Consider the following 15,550-nt stretch of genomic DNA (forward strand, 5'->3'; position numbering starts at 1 on the left):
AAGAGGCCAAATTGTTTACCGAACTGAGGTGTTCGTAGTTCGGGTCACCAAATGTAGAGGACGATGGTATTCCCCTACATGAGTCCCGACCGGCGATGGTGGTATGCCACGGAGAGGTGATGACGGTGACCTATATCCATGGCCGCGCCGGTGGAACTGAGGCAGGTGCTCCAGGCGCGTGGCCATCTTCCTCGTTGCCCACCGTCCGCTACACATACTTACCACACATTACGGTGAAACAGCCCTATCATAATCATTAAACTAGAGCTGATTGTACCAGGCTCATACTAAAGGCGATACATGATTGGGCAGCCGATACATGACTTGCGCGAATCATAAGGAACCTTCATTCATCAAAACAATGTTTCCAAATGAGCACTTTATTCCACAGAGATGCATTCATTTAAAACAATGCTTCCTAAAGCACATGCGCAATTTCTCTGCTGCTTTACTTGACAAAGTTATAACTGTTGCATCCCATGGTCGCATCCTTCTCGCATAGTTGCTTCCACGTCACCTTGCCTTCGTCTTCTGGGGTGGTTATTGCCTTGTTGGGGTACCACTTCTTCGTAAACGCAGCGTAGAAATTTGGGGGATCAAGGAATTGCCACTCTTTTGGCTGATTTTCTTCAATCTCACACGTTTGCGTGGACGAAAGCCACCAAGACCTGAATATGAAAACAAGAAGGGAAAAACACGATGAGACTCCCAGGGAAAACCTCCGATTATTTCAAATACACGATAACCAATATTATTCGAAGGAAAACTCTACTTGTAGAAGGAAGCTAGATACACGTGACTGCTCTTCAAACCATAACACTGGAGCCCCCCCCCCCCCCCCCCCCCGATACACCTTTAAAAACATATTACAACTTGCAGGTACGGCCGCTATTCAGAATGACATGATATCGCTCTGTCTGGTGATTATTCCGAATGTTTTCACTCAGCTTCTTGCGTTTATTCGTCTACATGATAAAAACACCGAAAGGTGTGCACTCCATTTTCAAAGCTTATCAGAGGCCGGATCATAATGACAGCATCTAGCTAGTGACGGTGTTACTACCGACCAGCTTTACTAACACCGCATATGTAAGCACAACATGGACAACACACATCCTTACGTGTCTAGGGCGAGAGCTTTCGCCGTGCTCTACCATGAATGACGCTCGAACAGAGGGTCATCACCAGCACCATTAGCTTTGAAAATGCGTGCTCCCAGCTAGTTAGCACAAAATTGGAGGCTTCTGCTAAGCTACTTACCTGGTGCATCTTACTTTGAGAGTGTAAGCAAAGCATGGAACCCCAAGGGCGTCAAAGAAAGCTTGACCAAACTGATACGAATCCGTGGAGTTGTCGTTTAACAAGCAGTTGAAGAGCTTTATGTCATCCAAGCAATTGGTTCTGAAACATTTCACATTAGACGAACAACCTATCTCAGTAAAAAAGACGAATACTTACACCCCACCATCAGCAGGTCAGATATTACAGCCAAAGGCATACATCAAATTCAAATTCGGAGCAGATTTACACGTAACGTGAGCCAGCCTATTTGTGTGGCGGCATGCTGCACGTGCCGCAGGGTAGGACTGCGGATAATTTGGACGACCTAGGGTGACGTGTGCCGACATAAACATACAAAATACACATTTATTTGACTTTGTATGTGCTTTTCCGAAATGACAATCGAAGTCGCAAACAATACCCAGGGTGCATTTCACATTACGTGTTTTACGAGAGCAGGCCCATATGAAAAAGTTATGAGAGCGCCAGAAATGTCGTTCTTGCAGGTGGGTTACGAGAAGGTAAACATTCTGTGTTAGGGAGTCCGTATATACAGCTTGATCCAGATTCGACTTGAACGCAGCTTCGCCGTGCGGACCGGGAGGGCAGACGCCTAGCGGCGCTTAGCTGAAATAAAGGAAGAGAAGATTTGGGCTATCCCAGTCGTGCTACAGGGATGTCCGCTGTTAGCGGGAAACGATGTTGCCTAAAGCTGTGATTATCAATGCGTTACTACGCGTTATCACGTGACATTACGGCATTACGTTAAATGTATGTCAGTCCGTAAATAGGTTTCCCGCATGCAAGCTACTGAGCTTCGGAAAAGTCTAACGTGAGATATGGCGCTGGCACAGAAAGCCATGATCAAATTGCTTCGATACCCAATAGGTCAGCTTCAATATCATTAATTGGATTGGATTCATATCGATTGCTACCTGGTTTATACGGAACTGAAGAAATGTTTCATACACTTGCGTTTATCCTCAATCCCTTTGTAGAATGCTCCTGATGATCAGTTCAGTTCATGCGCACGAGATTGCCCCCAGATAAATGTCAACGGGGCAACAACATCGGCTGCCGGCTATATCACACAGCTTGCGTAATCCTAGAACAAGCGCCTCGGTCATAAACATGAAAAAACTGATGTTCTGAGGCTGGAACATCATAGAAGGGACAAATACATACAAAGCCTCAATTTGCCTAAGAAATTAACGATGAAAGATGAAAAAAAGAAACGATGAAAAAGTCGCTGAAAAGGTTAGCCTGCTGTAGGACTCGAACCCACATCTTCTGGATTACCGGTCCAGGGCTCTACCAATTGAACTAAGCTAACACGGCTCCTCAGCGACTTCCAGGGTGCGTCATCTGAAGGGACAAACAAGCCACTCTCTCTCACTCATCCTCCTTTCACCCTTACATTTTTGCTCACTCATACACACATTCATACGACCATGGTAGAGCCCTGGACCGGTAATCCAGAAGATGTGGGTTCGAGTGCTACAGCTGGCTAACCTTTTCAGTGACTTTCATCTTTCATCGTTAATTTCTTAGGCAAATTGAGCCTTTGTATGTACTTTCATTTCTATGTTGTTCCAGCCTCAGAACATCAGTTCTTTCATGTCCAACAGTTTCTGCCTGCGTCGATCCCGTCGTGTGAATGTGTGTATGAGTGAGCAAAAATGTAAGAGTGAAAGGACGATGAGTGAGAGAGAGTGTGGCTGGTATGCCCCTTCAGATGACGCACCCTGGAAGTCGCTGAGGAGGCGTGTTAGCTTAGCTCAATAGGTAGAGGACCGGTAATCCCGAAGATGTGGGTTCGAGTCCTACAGCTGGCTAACCTTTTCAGTGACTTTCATCTTGCTCGTTCATAACCACAGCTGAAGGCTATATTGTTTCCTGGTAATGATGGACACGCCTGTAGCACATGAGGGATAGCGCAAACCTTCTCCACTCCCGTTTCGCACGGCGAAGCTACGTTCAACAACAACAACTTTATTGTGACGTGGTGAATGGGGAGTTTCACCGGCAGTCCCCGCATCATCACCAGCAATGGGGGATCTCATCGCCAAGGGCGATACTCTACCCCATTGCTGGTGATGATGCGGGGAATGAAATAATGAGCCCATTCACACTAACGATCGAAGTCCTATGGTATCCAGAAAGGTCAAGAGAGCTTTGAGGGCACAGTGTTGATGGGATGGATGTGGCCAGGGACCAAGCAATTTTGTGAGAGACAGGGGGCGAGAGTCTAGGTCGTTAAGGGACCCTGAAAGTACGGTTCGGGAAGGTTGGTAGTGTGCGCAATGGAGAAGAATGTGCTCTAGATGTTATATAGCACCGAAGTGACAGCATTGGGGAGAGGCAACTTCCCTCAAGCGGTAACGCCATTAGCTGTAAAAGCTACATCAAGGCGCATTCGATGAACTAATGCGGCATCTTGACGAGAGGTATGTCGAGGCATGCGGAAAGTGAGCGATGGATCAACTCTGTTCAGCATAGCTAAGGGGAGAGTGTCAGCGGCCCATTGGCGGGAAGCCAAGGGAGTCACGAGGCGTCGAAGTAGGGAACGAGGATCTCCTCTCAGCACCGCAATACGCGACATTCTCCGAGACGACAGAGTTGCTTCTGCGGATCGTTCATTCCCCTCGACACCGCAATGGGCTGTAACCCACTGGAGAACCAGCCTGTGTCCTGCTTCGTAGACAAGGTTGTTAGCCGTTAACACATCCATCACCAATGGTGCGGATGAGCCTCGATGCCAGGATTTTCAATTGCTTGCAGCGCCGATCTTGAGTCAGTAAACACGACTCATTAGTAAAACCAGCACATCGTTGAGTACAATCAACGACGTGCTGCAGAAAGAAAAGTATGGCATAGAGTTCATCAGCTGTGGATGAGGTGTGATGCGAAAGGCGACGTCTTTCCACTGCTCCTTCGTATGGGGTGACGAATGCCGAGGCGGACTTGCCATTTCGAGATGCGCCATCGGTGTATCCTGCGGCACAGGTAGAGAGCTTCGCATCTGCCAGAACAACCACACACAAAAAAAAAAGGTGGGGGAGGGGGCCTCGAAGCAATTGAGGGGAACCTGATCTCTTCGTTTGAGGAGGTCAGGAAGTCAAAGGAAGGTGGGTGTCACAGGCAGAGACCAAGGGAAGTCCGGCAGTCTGCTGCCCTTAGCTGTGAAGCCAGTGAGGGTGTGGCGTGTCCTCTGCGCTACTCGATAGAAATCTGGACGGTACCGAATTTTTCTGAGGAGTGGCTGTTGGGAATCTGCGCACGCAAACGTAGGATGTGCCGAGCCGTTTCACGCTCACGGTGAACCTCCAACGGGAGTTCACCAGCTTCAGCTAGGACTTGCCGTGTTTCAGCCATTCTGGGAACTCCAAGGCAGCGACAAGGCTACGGGCAAACAGAGTCCGAAGGGTGTTTAATGACGTTGCGGAAATCCTGTGCGAGATTGGAAGGCTGTAAAGCGCAGTCGCCCTCACCAAAGCCGCGTGAATGACTAGAAGGGAGCGCTGATCACAGCCCTATCCTAAGACAGAAATATGTTGAATTGCAGGAAGCCATCGCTTCACTTTGGTCTCAAGGTGCTTAATGTGGCGCGCCCGGCCCAGCTCCGAGTTCATGACCACACCAAGGTAGCGATAGAAATGTACAGGCTCGAGCTTTTTTACACCAACCCAAAGAGGAAATTTCTTCATAGCCTTGCGGATGAAAGGGAGTTCGACGCACTTTTCGGGCGAAAGTTCCATACCAAATCGCGTGAGGTACAGATAGGCATTATTTAAGGCTAGCTGCAAACGACGCTGAATGGCTGGTCGTGACTCTTGCCTACTGTCCAATGGACAATGTCATTGGCCTACACAGAGAATGTTAGTTTGCGAGGAATTATCGGTTTTAGGCCCGCCATTATCACGTTAAAGAGTGTAGGACCCAGAATGCTTCTTTGGGGGACGCCTTCATGAACAAGATACTAGGGCTTTGGCCGTGGGATGTGCGAACAGCGACAGTTCGGTCCGTAAGGAAATCTTGGAGCCAGCTGAAGATTTGACCACATACGCCGAAAAAGCGCAAGGCGTGCAGCACACAAATGTGCGAGACGGTATCAAAGGCGCGCTTGATGTCTAGGAAAACTGATGCAACGATCCGCCGATGTGCACGAGCATGTTGAACTGTAGAAACTAGGTCGAGGACTGCAGCCATGGAGCTTCGGTGGCGACGAAAGCCTGCCAGTTCGTGAGGGAACGCACGTTGCTTTTCGAGCCAGCAGTCGCGACGATGCAAAAACATTATCTCAATCAGTTTTCCCGTAGAGCTTTTCAGGCTCAGAGGGCGGAAAGAGGACAGTGCATTTGAGGGTTTGCCTGGTTTCAGGTTGGCAACAACTAATGCCTCCTTCCAGGTAGATGGTAGCGATTCCTGTTGCCAAGACGTATTATAAACGTATATATGTGTATGAAGGAGAGCTTGGAGTCACCGCGCTTCAAGGTAACGCCAAGGACAGCCGTCAAGGTGGTGTTGAAATTTATGGTTAGCAGTATAGTTACGTGTATTTAGCTTGCTTCTACAAGAAGAATTTTCCTAAGTTAAGCTGCGTTCAAGTCAACTCTGGATCAAGCTGAACCAACGATATGGCGCATTACCTAAAATTCATTAACCAGCTGGTCAATCAGAGGCCTGATAGGATAGACGTACAAGAGGCAGTGATTGTTTAGACACCTCCAATTCTAAAAGGAGGTCCTTAATGGAGCACATAAATATGTGCCCCCGTCGATCGCCAGATTCTGTCGTGCGTTTTAGCCGAAATCTCTTGTACAGAAGTACAAAAGGCTCCTTCGGAGTCGGAGGCGTATGTGGTCTATCAACCGGCTTAGATCGCCAGCAAATCACAACCACCTCCAATCAGTTCTTTCACTCCACAGCACGTGGCCGTCCGACAAAGAATGGACATTGTCCTTCTGCACTCGCCTCTTGCCTTTCATATTTAACACATAATACCAAGCAATAGCCAATATCAAACGAGCTTGGCATCAAACACTTGCCATTGGTCCCTTCATAGCATGGAGCCCTCCTGACACAAACGTGTGTTTCAGGAAACAGATTTGCCTTTTATAAAGATAGCTGCATATTTGGCCGCCGAACTTGTTTAAACGTAGTGGTTTTAGATGGAGATAGTTCCGGGTAGATTTTTAGCTCCACCCCTTTGAAGTGATGCTAAGTTTCATTGGCAACTTCTTAAAGGAGCTGGGACATGACCTTGAACATGGCTCGAAACCTAGTTTCATTCGCGAAACTGTCCCCGAAGAGCCATCGCGCAAAATATTTTCGCTGTGTATTCAATTGCTTAATGTGCATGTGATTGAAAAAATATATTGTCACTGTATAATACATGGATAAAAATACTCTGAGTGAGCAACCATTGCGGGCCGGCCCGAACTTCTCTCATGACGTTGGCAGCTCGCCGTTGCATTTCTTTCCTTGTTTCTCTCGTGTTTTTTTTTTCAGCTGAGCGCTTTCGTCTGCTGTGCCGTTGCACGTCATGCGTCCCATGGTTAACTCTGAGCGTGGTGACTACCTCGTCCCTATTGGTGAACTTTTACGCCCTTTCAAAGGATAAATGTTTTGAATAGTGGCCTCACTCTCGCTGTAGGACGCAGCGGTCAATGTGTTTGTCGCACAACACGCATCAGCCAAAAAACAGAGAGAAAATGGGGGCCACCTGATTGCTCTGTAAGTGAAATCGTTTATTTTTACGTTTTTGCGTTAATTGTGGTAGTGGTTTCTCTGTACCAGAAAGACAGTCTGGCGATCACGCGGTTCCTGCAGCACACGATGGTGTCACATGGCACGGTGCCCAGCAGAAAAAGACAGTGCTTTCTCCTATAAAGCTTTCTTTTTCTTTTTTTGATGTGGCGTGTTTATGCAACGAATAAAATGATCTCCGGCGAAAGAACGACGGGCGCGGGTGACCTGAAAATCCCGACAGAGACCTCTGTCCCCACACCTTTGAAAAACCATCCACTCCTAGAGAGAGCGTAGAGGAGAATGAGGGAACGCGGAGACGTAGCATGTTCCCCTCACGTGTGACCCGTGACGTAGACCGGAGCGCCTCACGCGAGTATAATCAGAGCGTAAGCTGAGAAGAAAAAACACAGAAAGCCGTTTCAATCAACGTTTTTCGCATTTTTTTCAGCTTTACTAAAGCAGTAGGGAATGTATTCTGACGATGAAATGGGGTAAATCCGACGTGCCTTTTCTGTTTCTGCAAAAAAAAGTCGGGTTGACATGGCGAATTTCGGAGATCAATTTGGAAAATACAATTAATCGCGAATTACATTTGATCTCCCGCGAGATAAATAGCTGCTACACTAGAGTGTTCGAACAAGTTGATTTTTAATGCGATTTTTTTCGCGTTATGTGAAGCACCCGCTGTTTATTGCAATTATAAGTCAAATGCGTACGCATTACTTTTGTAGCAAATCGCAAACGTAACTTTGATACTTTCAATGTGCGCGTGCACCCCCATGAAATGTAACTTTCATCTGCGTAGTGATTGGTTCTGAGCGTACTAAGCCGTGATCTTTTGCTCATCTTTTGCTCTCATCTCACCCTGCCTACAGTCGTGACGCAGCCCACATTCGTGAGGCCACCAACGGCAAGTCGGGTTTCGTCACCACCACCACCTTTGCTCATGAACCAACCAATGACAAAGAACCGCACCATCACCTGTGAATTATGAGAGTGAGAAAGGGAGCAATGAAGAAGCTACAAACAAATAACTAAGAAAATGTAAAACTAAATTAGGGTGTACTTGCAGTTTCTAGTTCCCTAGATTGCAATTACTCCTGAGTTTTGTCCTTAGCCCTGAAATGTACTCTGCAGCAATGGCGTAGCTAGAGCCCCGAGGTAGAGGAGGGCTCACAATCCGCCCCCTTCACTCCCCCTCCCACTGCTGATCCAGCGCCCGTACTCCTGCAAACCTATAGAGACTGTTTCAACCTATACAGACCCCGTATACAGACTGTTTCAACTATCTTGTTAGTCATTCATATAAAAAAATCTGCGGGAACCTAAATTGACGACTGTGGGAGAGACTCCGATAGTTGTTCTGCCTCAGCAAATTGTATATGTTACTTACCACAAGATTTATCATAGTCTATATCACGGGTCAGAGTTTAATCCAAAATATTTTCACGATTGCACGTCGATAAGGAAAATGAGAACAAAGCGCGAAATGCTGTACCCTCTCTGTCACATTCACTTAGCCTCATGCATTTGTTAGTCTCCAAAAAGAACTCAATTTTCTCACACAGAGTAACGTTAATCATTTGTGCGCCGTCCATTTCGAGTCTGCTTTGTGGTGCCACAACGCTTTTTAAAATAAAGCCTGGTATATGGAAGTCGTTGCCAAACACCAGTAACACTTTACGTAACGTAATTTGAATTTCTTCCACAGACGGTAATTTGGGTAGGGGTGAACCGTTATTTAAACTGGTTACCGAAATTTTTTAACGGTTCAGTTCCGGTTCAGCTAAAAATAACAATTCATAACGGGTCTCGCTTCACGTTCGGGTTCGGTTCAACTCTCAAGTTGCCGGATCTTCAACTTAATGTTGTCCCATAACGCGCGTTAAATCCTCTACTTCGACCCGTTATTCGCGACGACCTCCTGCGCGAGCCTACCAAAGCGGCTTTGGAGCGCGCGAACTTTAAATACAATGATAACGGTTGCTATGTCAGATTGGAAGTTCGGGGTATTTAAAACATATTACTCCCTTGTAACCTATATTTTGGGATTTTTTTTAGGAACGTGGTCGATCATTCTCCTAAAGTGATCATAAATAAAGGAATACAGTGTAAGCATTACATCACGATCGATACACTTTGCCTCCCTTCTGGATCTTCACTGCGCCTTCGTTCTGCTGACCCGAAATAAGGAGCAAAATCACGCAGTATATATGGTAACTGCACACAGTGTTTCCACTTACACAGTATATTTTTTGGGGTTTTTCAGTTCTGAATGCGTATGGTGTGTTTGCGATGCTAATATGTAATCCTTGGCTTCATCATGCTTTTGGCAGCACTTGTCTGTCTCCTGGGCTCTTCCATACAGCTCACTTTCTGTGGATATATTTCCAGCGCCGCACCATTTTGTACCTGTCAAGTTTTCATGAGAATAAGTAATTATGCACAGGGCAGAAAGGGGACCTGCGTGCTTCACATAACCATCATGCACAGAAAACGTTTCTCTATCAATAAATATCAGTATACAACGAGGGAACATTTGTGCGTACTGGAACCCAATATAATTATATTGTGTCTAGTTGTTGCGTCAAATGTCGCAAAGCTCCCTTTCTAGAGACAGAGGGAGGGAAAAACGGGACCATGCGATGCAGCGTGTGAGGACCACCCTCCTGAGACTCCTCTACTCAAGCAGGCATCATTGCTCTACATTGCATTACCATAGATAACATAACATTACATACACTATAGCCCACAGCCTACTGAACTTGAGGTGACGCACCCTTGGAAGTCGCTGAGAAGGCGTGTTAGCTTAGAGCAATTGGTAGAGCCCTGGGCCGGCAATCCAGAAGATGTGGGTTCGAGTCCTACAGCTGGCTAACATTTTCAGTGACTTTCATCTCTCATCTTTCTTCGTTATTTTCGTTCTACTGAACTTGTCGAGAAAAATTGAGTAGACTACTGCTATGATGTCTGCAATGTAAAACACGTAAAGTTCGTAAACGGGATATTGTTTATTGTCTTCCTACGTCGTGCAGAATGAGTTACATTGGCAAGACAGGAGTATGTGCGCATCAGGCTCAGAAGTCATGCAACGTCAATAAGTTGTGTCCCTTCAGGCCATCTGCCTATCGGGCAGATCAGTGGGGATTGCGTGTGAGCGAAATCTCCCTGACTCTGCCAAGCAGGGAAGTAGAATTTTCAGAAAAGGCGGGAATTTGGACAAAAGGGACAACGGAGTTTTAGCAAACAGTTGTTGAACCGTATCAACCGGAACCAATCAGTGGATAAGATTCCGACTCACACACGACTCCGATTGGTTCCGATAGGCAATATAACAGTACCAACGGTTTGCTAAAACTGCTTATTATCTTCTTCAAATCGGTTACCTTTCTAGCAAAAACACTTGAGTGTGTCACGGTATGCGATGTTTTTGGCACAGGTTTAGTGTTTGAGTGTTTGCACGTGGATTACTCTTTCGTTGTCGTGAAACTGAGTATAGAGTAGCGCGTGTTCATTCCTATTGTTAAGTGGGTGAAACACCCTCCGCATTTCGTCAATTCTGCCCGATAGAGCACAAGGGGATCTAATAGATTTTGTGCGGAAATGACGTCAGTGTCCACGCTTCCGTGTCCTGCGCCTCACAGGTTCCGATAGGCAAGGTGCTTTGTGATCGCTGCGTGTTGGTTTCTTGGTTTCCCAGTTGCTTCTGATGCAGTATGGGTGGCTGTTGCGCTGTTGTGAAGTGCTGATTATCCTCTTCAGGACTACAATGCCAGGTATTGGCACGGCGACGGTAATGATATGTACTTGTCCTATATATGAATGTACGAAAGAATATGAAACTCACAACCGGAGAAAATATTTTTTGACATTTTGATTTTAATACTTCTTTTTCAGCTGCAGCTGAAACTCGCTGCTTACACACGTGAGGTACGCTTGAAGTTTCCTTGTTGCAGTTGTTATACTCAATGTTACATCACGTGCGTGCTTACCATCGGTAAATTCATGTTGACGATGATGATTATTCAGGTTTTTATGGCGCACGGACAACTAGGGTCATAGGGTAAATTCATGTGCACACACAGAAAAACACAGACTATTAGTCAGGTTCTGACAGTCCTGCTTTACCGCTCTATAAAGGTGTTTCTAGAGCCAGGCACATCCACCAGCACCCATATAGCGCGTGTCGCCTGCTAGCGTAGACACGGAAGTCGAACCCCTTCCCAAGGTACCGATCTTCTATTGATAACCTGGCGTCAGGGCTGGGCAGGAATACTCAAAATTTGTATTATAATGCAAATACATAATACTTGCTAAAAAATGGTATTATAATACTAATACATAATACATTTTATTTTCAAGTATTATAATACATAATACTATAACTTCCCTGTATTACTCAAGTAATACTTTTGTGCCGTGGCAGACAGTTATTAGAAAAGGAATCCCAGACATATTTCTGAAGCCACCGGTCCGGTCTACGCATGTTTATTTCAGTTGATTGCACTTAAGAAGAAACATCTTTTCAAATACGCCATCTTCTAACGATCGTCTGTTTGGTCTGAGTAGCAGATTCGCAAACGAAAACAATCGTTCAACCGGCACGGACGAACATAAATTAGTGTTGAACTTTAAGAAAGCACTCTTAACTGATGGGTAGTCGTCCAACATGGACAAGTCTACGCGCTTGTCATCGAGGTACTTGAGGACTTCCAACTTCGCACGGCACAGTGCACAGCTCTCAGGGCATTCTCTCGCGGGACGCAGGTGTGTGTGTCTATAATCCCCTTTTTTCTGCCTTATTTTCTGACGCACCTACCCTGGCTCCATTCTATGATATGACCCTCTAAGGGCTCCGGATTGTTCACCCAGAGTGGAGAAGCTTCTCAGAAATTTGAGTCAGCCAGCTCCTGTAATCGCCCTTTGTTGCACGTTGAGGTGTGATCCTCTGTTGGTAGAACTAGGTCGTGTTCGTAGGACTGAAATGGTACCGAAAGCATACACGTGTAAGACCCATCACCTCAGGCAGGACATGTCATAAGTATTACGAGTTTTGCAGTAATACAATGCAAGTAATACTCGAATTTTTTGTATTATAATACGTAATACAAATACTCCAAAGTATTACAGTAACGGTATTATAATACAATGCATTTGTAATACTGCCCAGCCCTGCCTGGCGTTCACTGCTGAGGCTCCTGATACAACGGCGGCAGATGGTTACATGCTACATTACGCGCGACAAATCCACCATATCAGCGGAAGGGATTAGAACGCATTCTTTTCCTATTGATTTGTTGATTTACCTTCGCCCTCTAGATTGTCTTGTCACCCTGAGAACAGCGTTCGCGTGTTATCTGCGCGTGTAACAGCAGGCGGATCGATAATTTCTTTCAACAAAACCTCACGAACACATCGAATGTTTCGGCCAGTCGCCGTGGAACAGCGGAGAAAAAAGAAGAAAGAACAGTAGTTCATTGCGCAGAGCACATACTTCAATTTAAGAAACAGTCACTGACCTATTGAGAAAGCAATTGAGTGATATGGCTTGCGGATGCCCCAATGAATCCATGAATAAATTGATGGCAAGCTCACATGTGCTTCTGTATATTGAGAATCGTCGGAATCGTTTCGTGAACAGGAAAATTAGTACACTATATATTCCGCCCCAGATTATCAGTCCACTGTCTTGAAAATTATTCGGGACTGTTCTACGATATCACGGTGCTTTGTCACTGGAACATCTAGAGCTGTATTTTGGGTTCAGTGTGACCTGTGAAGACGAGCCAAGTTCTGTAGTCGGCGGTGCGGTCTTACATGCCGTTCATTCTCAGCTTTGACGGCGTCTGATCACCTGAACAGTGATGGGTGTCTCCGTATTGTTGACACTGCCGTTGTCACGCCAACGCCGCACTTTGGACACTCATATTTGTACAAAAAGTCTAAAAAGACGGGAATGAAGCTCCATATGACACGACAGCAGTTACCCTGACGAGCACAGTACCATCGGTATAGTGCTTGAAGTGGATTGTGCAGCGTGCGGCGACGTCGGGCACGGCATTGCTGGTCTCCCACCGGTGGGTAACAACGGCAGGCAGTAACAACCAGACAACTTGATAGCCGCATGCTTTTGTAACAAGGTACCATACATCAAGAGTTGTGCACTGGATTTTCTCACGTGAGCTCAGTGCACATATTGTGACCAATGAGACCATGAGCCATCCACCGGCTGACCACCGGCCATCGTGCTTGCAACAAGTCCCTCCGTTCCCTCACATGGAGAAGGGCGAGTTGGCATATGCGAAGTTCTATAACAAGTTCTACACCTTTATTTTAACTGACAACCAAACAGTTGGCACATAGTGTCACTGTTCCCTGTAGTATTTTACCCCATGAAAAGAAAACTAAGCCGACATGTGCACGCTGCGTTATTTGACTGACACCCACGTATCCCTCATACAGCAGTTTCATTTCAGTTAGGCGGCATACCGTCTAAGAACAGCTCAAATATGTATATATATATATATGTATATATATATAGATACTCATTGAACGATGCGACAGCACCAGAGGACACGTGTTTCGCGGTGTTTGCGGCTCGTCGGCCCTGGGTAGCTGCGCATCGTTCGGGATTGGCAAACCAAGGGTCACTCAGCGAGCGATATACACCTGGGAGGGTGACTGAGCACTCCTCAATGCCACAGTGCAAGCCAGTGAATTATAAAGCCGTGCTTTATAAAGCAGTGCTTTTCCCCCTCTTTTTATATATATATATATAAAAACAGCTTATTATGAGAATCGGAATGTCACAGCTGTGGATAAACTGAGTTTGTCCCACAAGGGTCTGATGGCATTCTAAAATGTGAATACAAGAGATAAGCTTCCACAATAAACAGTACCCAATGGACCGCGGGAGCGCCACGGACACACAAGCATACAAGAATCGGGCTTCTTGTGATATGCCAGCTTGCGTACAGTGACTCTCTGCGTGAAGCAGTCCACGCTCCACAGGAATGTGCTTCGTCATGACACGGTAGGCGCAGCAGAGACTTCGATCACTGGGCCCGGTAACTAGAATGGGCCCGGTAACTATATTATAAAAGCCCCTATGGCGTCAACTGCAAGCACAGCAAATGAGAGCAGTGTGACAAAAGGGAATTGTAGTACAAGTACGACTGCAGTATGAATACACAGTCTGACGATAGTGTTGCACTGCGAAGACCTTTTCTGTGTATTGTATTTCTTCTTGTAGTCGGGGTCCTTGGTCGGCATACTGCGTGGTATGCGCGGGTCAACGAGCTCTGGAAGGGGTAGTCATTATAGAACCGCTGAAAGTGCAAAAAACATCTTCTGGATCCAAAAGTCGTCATCTCTTTCAACTCTCTCGATGGAGATGTTCCCATTAACTGTCCAAACTTCAAGAGACTTCAACTTCAACAAGAGGCAAAACTTTCGGCGGGTTATGTGGAGCTGACGCTACACTTGGCACCATTAGACATGTGTGTGCTTGAGCCTCAGGTTGCTGTCAATTTCAGTGCAATATGTGACTTTCTTGGATCGTACAGCTTCAAGGGGGGTCATACCGTATGCCGAAGACAGGCATTTAACTTGAACAAGCCCATAATCTCCAATCAACCGATCTGGCCGTGAGAAAGCTATTCATTCTGTCCACACAAAGGCGGCCCCGCTTCACTGATATCCTTTGGTGTTTTTCTAGGTCAGCAATGGCATGAGACTTGTAGGTTCTTCCAGTGAAGGGGCATCTATGCCTCTGTACAATACCAGCACGGCTTGTAGACGAAAGCATCCCGCACACCAGGCCGAAGAACGATGCAGTGAGCATTTTCCGTCTCTCGTGTTTCCATCGGAGGCTCAGCGACTGCTGTACAGTGTCCTCCTGGAGCTGGGCGTGCTCTTCCTCGCTGGGATCAAGCGACCTTTGTGCTCCACACAAGCCACTTCAAAAGAACATGCATCCATGTCTGGCCTTTTTGCCTCCTCGCCATAATCATGGTTCGTGCCCTTCGAAGTCTGCGTCGGAGCTCTAGGATTGCATTTATGTGTCTTCGGTACGAGTACAAGACGCCGATGAGCTCTCGTTAATACTACCGCGACACACAGGATGCAATTTTAGACCGGCATGCTACATCGAAGGCTATATCGAAGGCTATATCGAATGCTACCTCGCTTCTAGCGCCCTCTGAGGCGCGGCGCCCAGAGTATCGTTCCAAGAGCGCAGAATGTTAAAAAATTGACATTTTTTCAAGTGATGCGCAGGTTCACTATTTTTATTTCGAACTTTCTTCTCTGTGTCGATTATTTGCGCCCAAAAAGTTCATGCACCCGGGGCGACCGCCCCTACGGCCCCCGTCACGCTGCGCCACTGTCTCGGTGTACATACCGCACGTGCTCAAGTCAAGAACGTGGTTCTTGAAGAATGCAGCGTATGCACTGTGCTCACCAAAAATGTGGCTGGGGCTATTACGGATGCCACTCTCAAGGAGCCTCACACACTGGT

General features: G+C 46.5%; 1 protein-coding gene across 4 annotated transcripts in view; it reads right to left on the minus strand.

Annotated features, from left to right (window-relative positions):
- Positions 1-358: 358 nt before the first annotated feature.
- Positions 359-15,550, minus strand: part of LOC135378882 (group 3 secretory phospholipase A2-like) — a 46,835-nt gene continuing 31,643 nt past the window's right edge. For all 4 annotated transcript variants that reach the window (XM_064612033.1, XM_064612034.1, XM_064612035.1 and 1 more), the window contains 3 exons: positions 9,276-9,444; positions 1,261-1,401; positions 359-668 (listed from right to left, as the gene is read on the minus strand). In XM_064612033.1, coding sequence (XP_064468103.1) covers positions 449-668; positions 1,261-1,401; positions 9,276-9,444 — 530 coding nt within the window. In that variant the 3' untranslated portion in view covers positions 359-448. The remainder of the gene's footprint in view (positions 669-1,260; positions 1,402-9,275; positions 9,445-15,550) is intronic.

This window comes from Ornithodoros turicata, chromosome 1 (assembly GCF_037126465.1).
Source record: "Ornithodoros turicata isolate Travis chromosome 1, ASM3712646v1, whole genome shotgun sequence".
NCBI lineage: Eukaryota > Metazoa > Arthropoda > Arachnida > Ixodida > Argasidae > Ornithodoros > Ornithodoros turicata.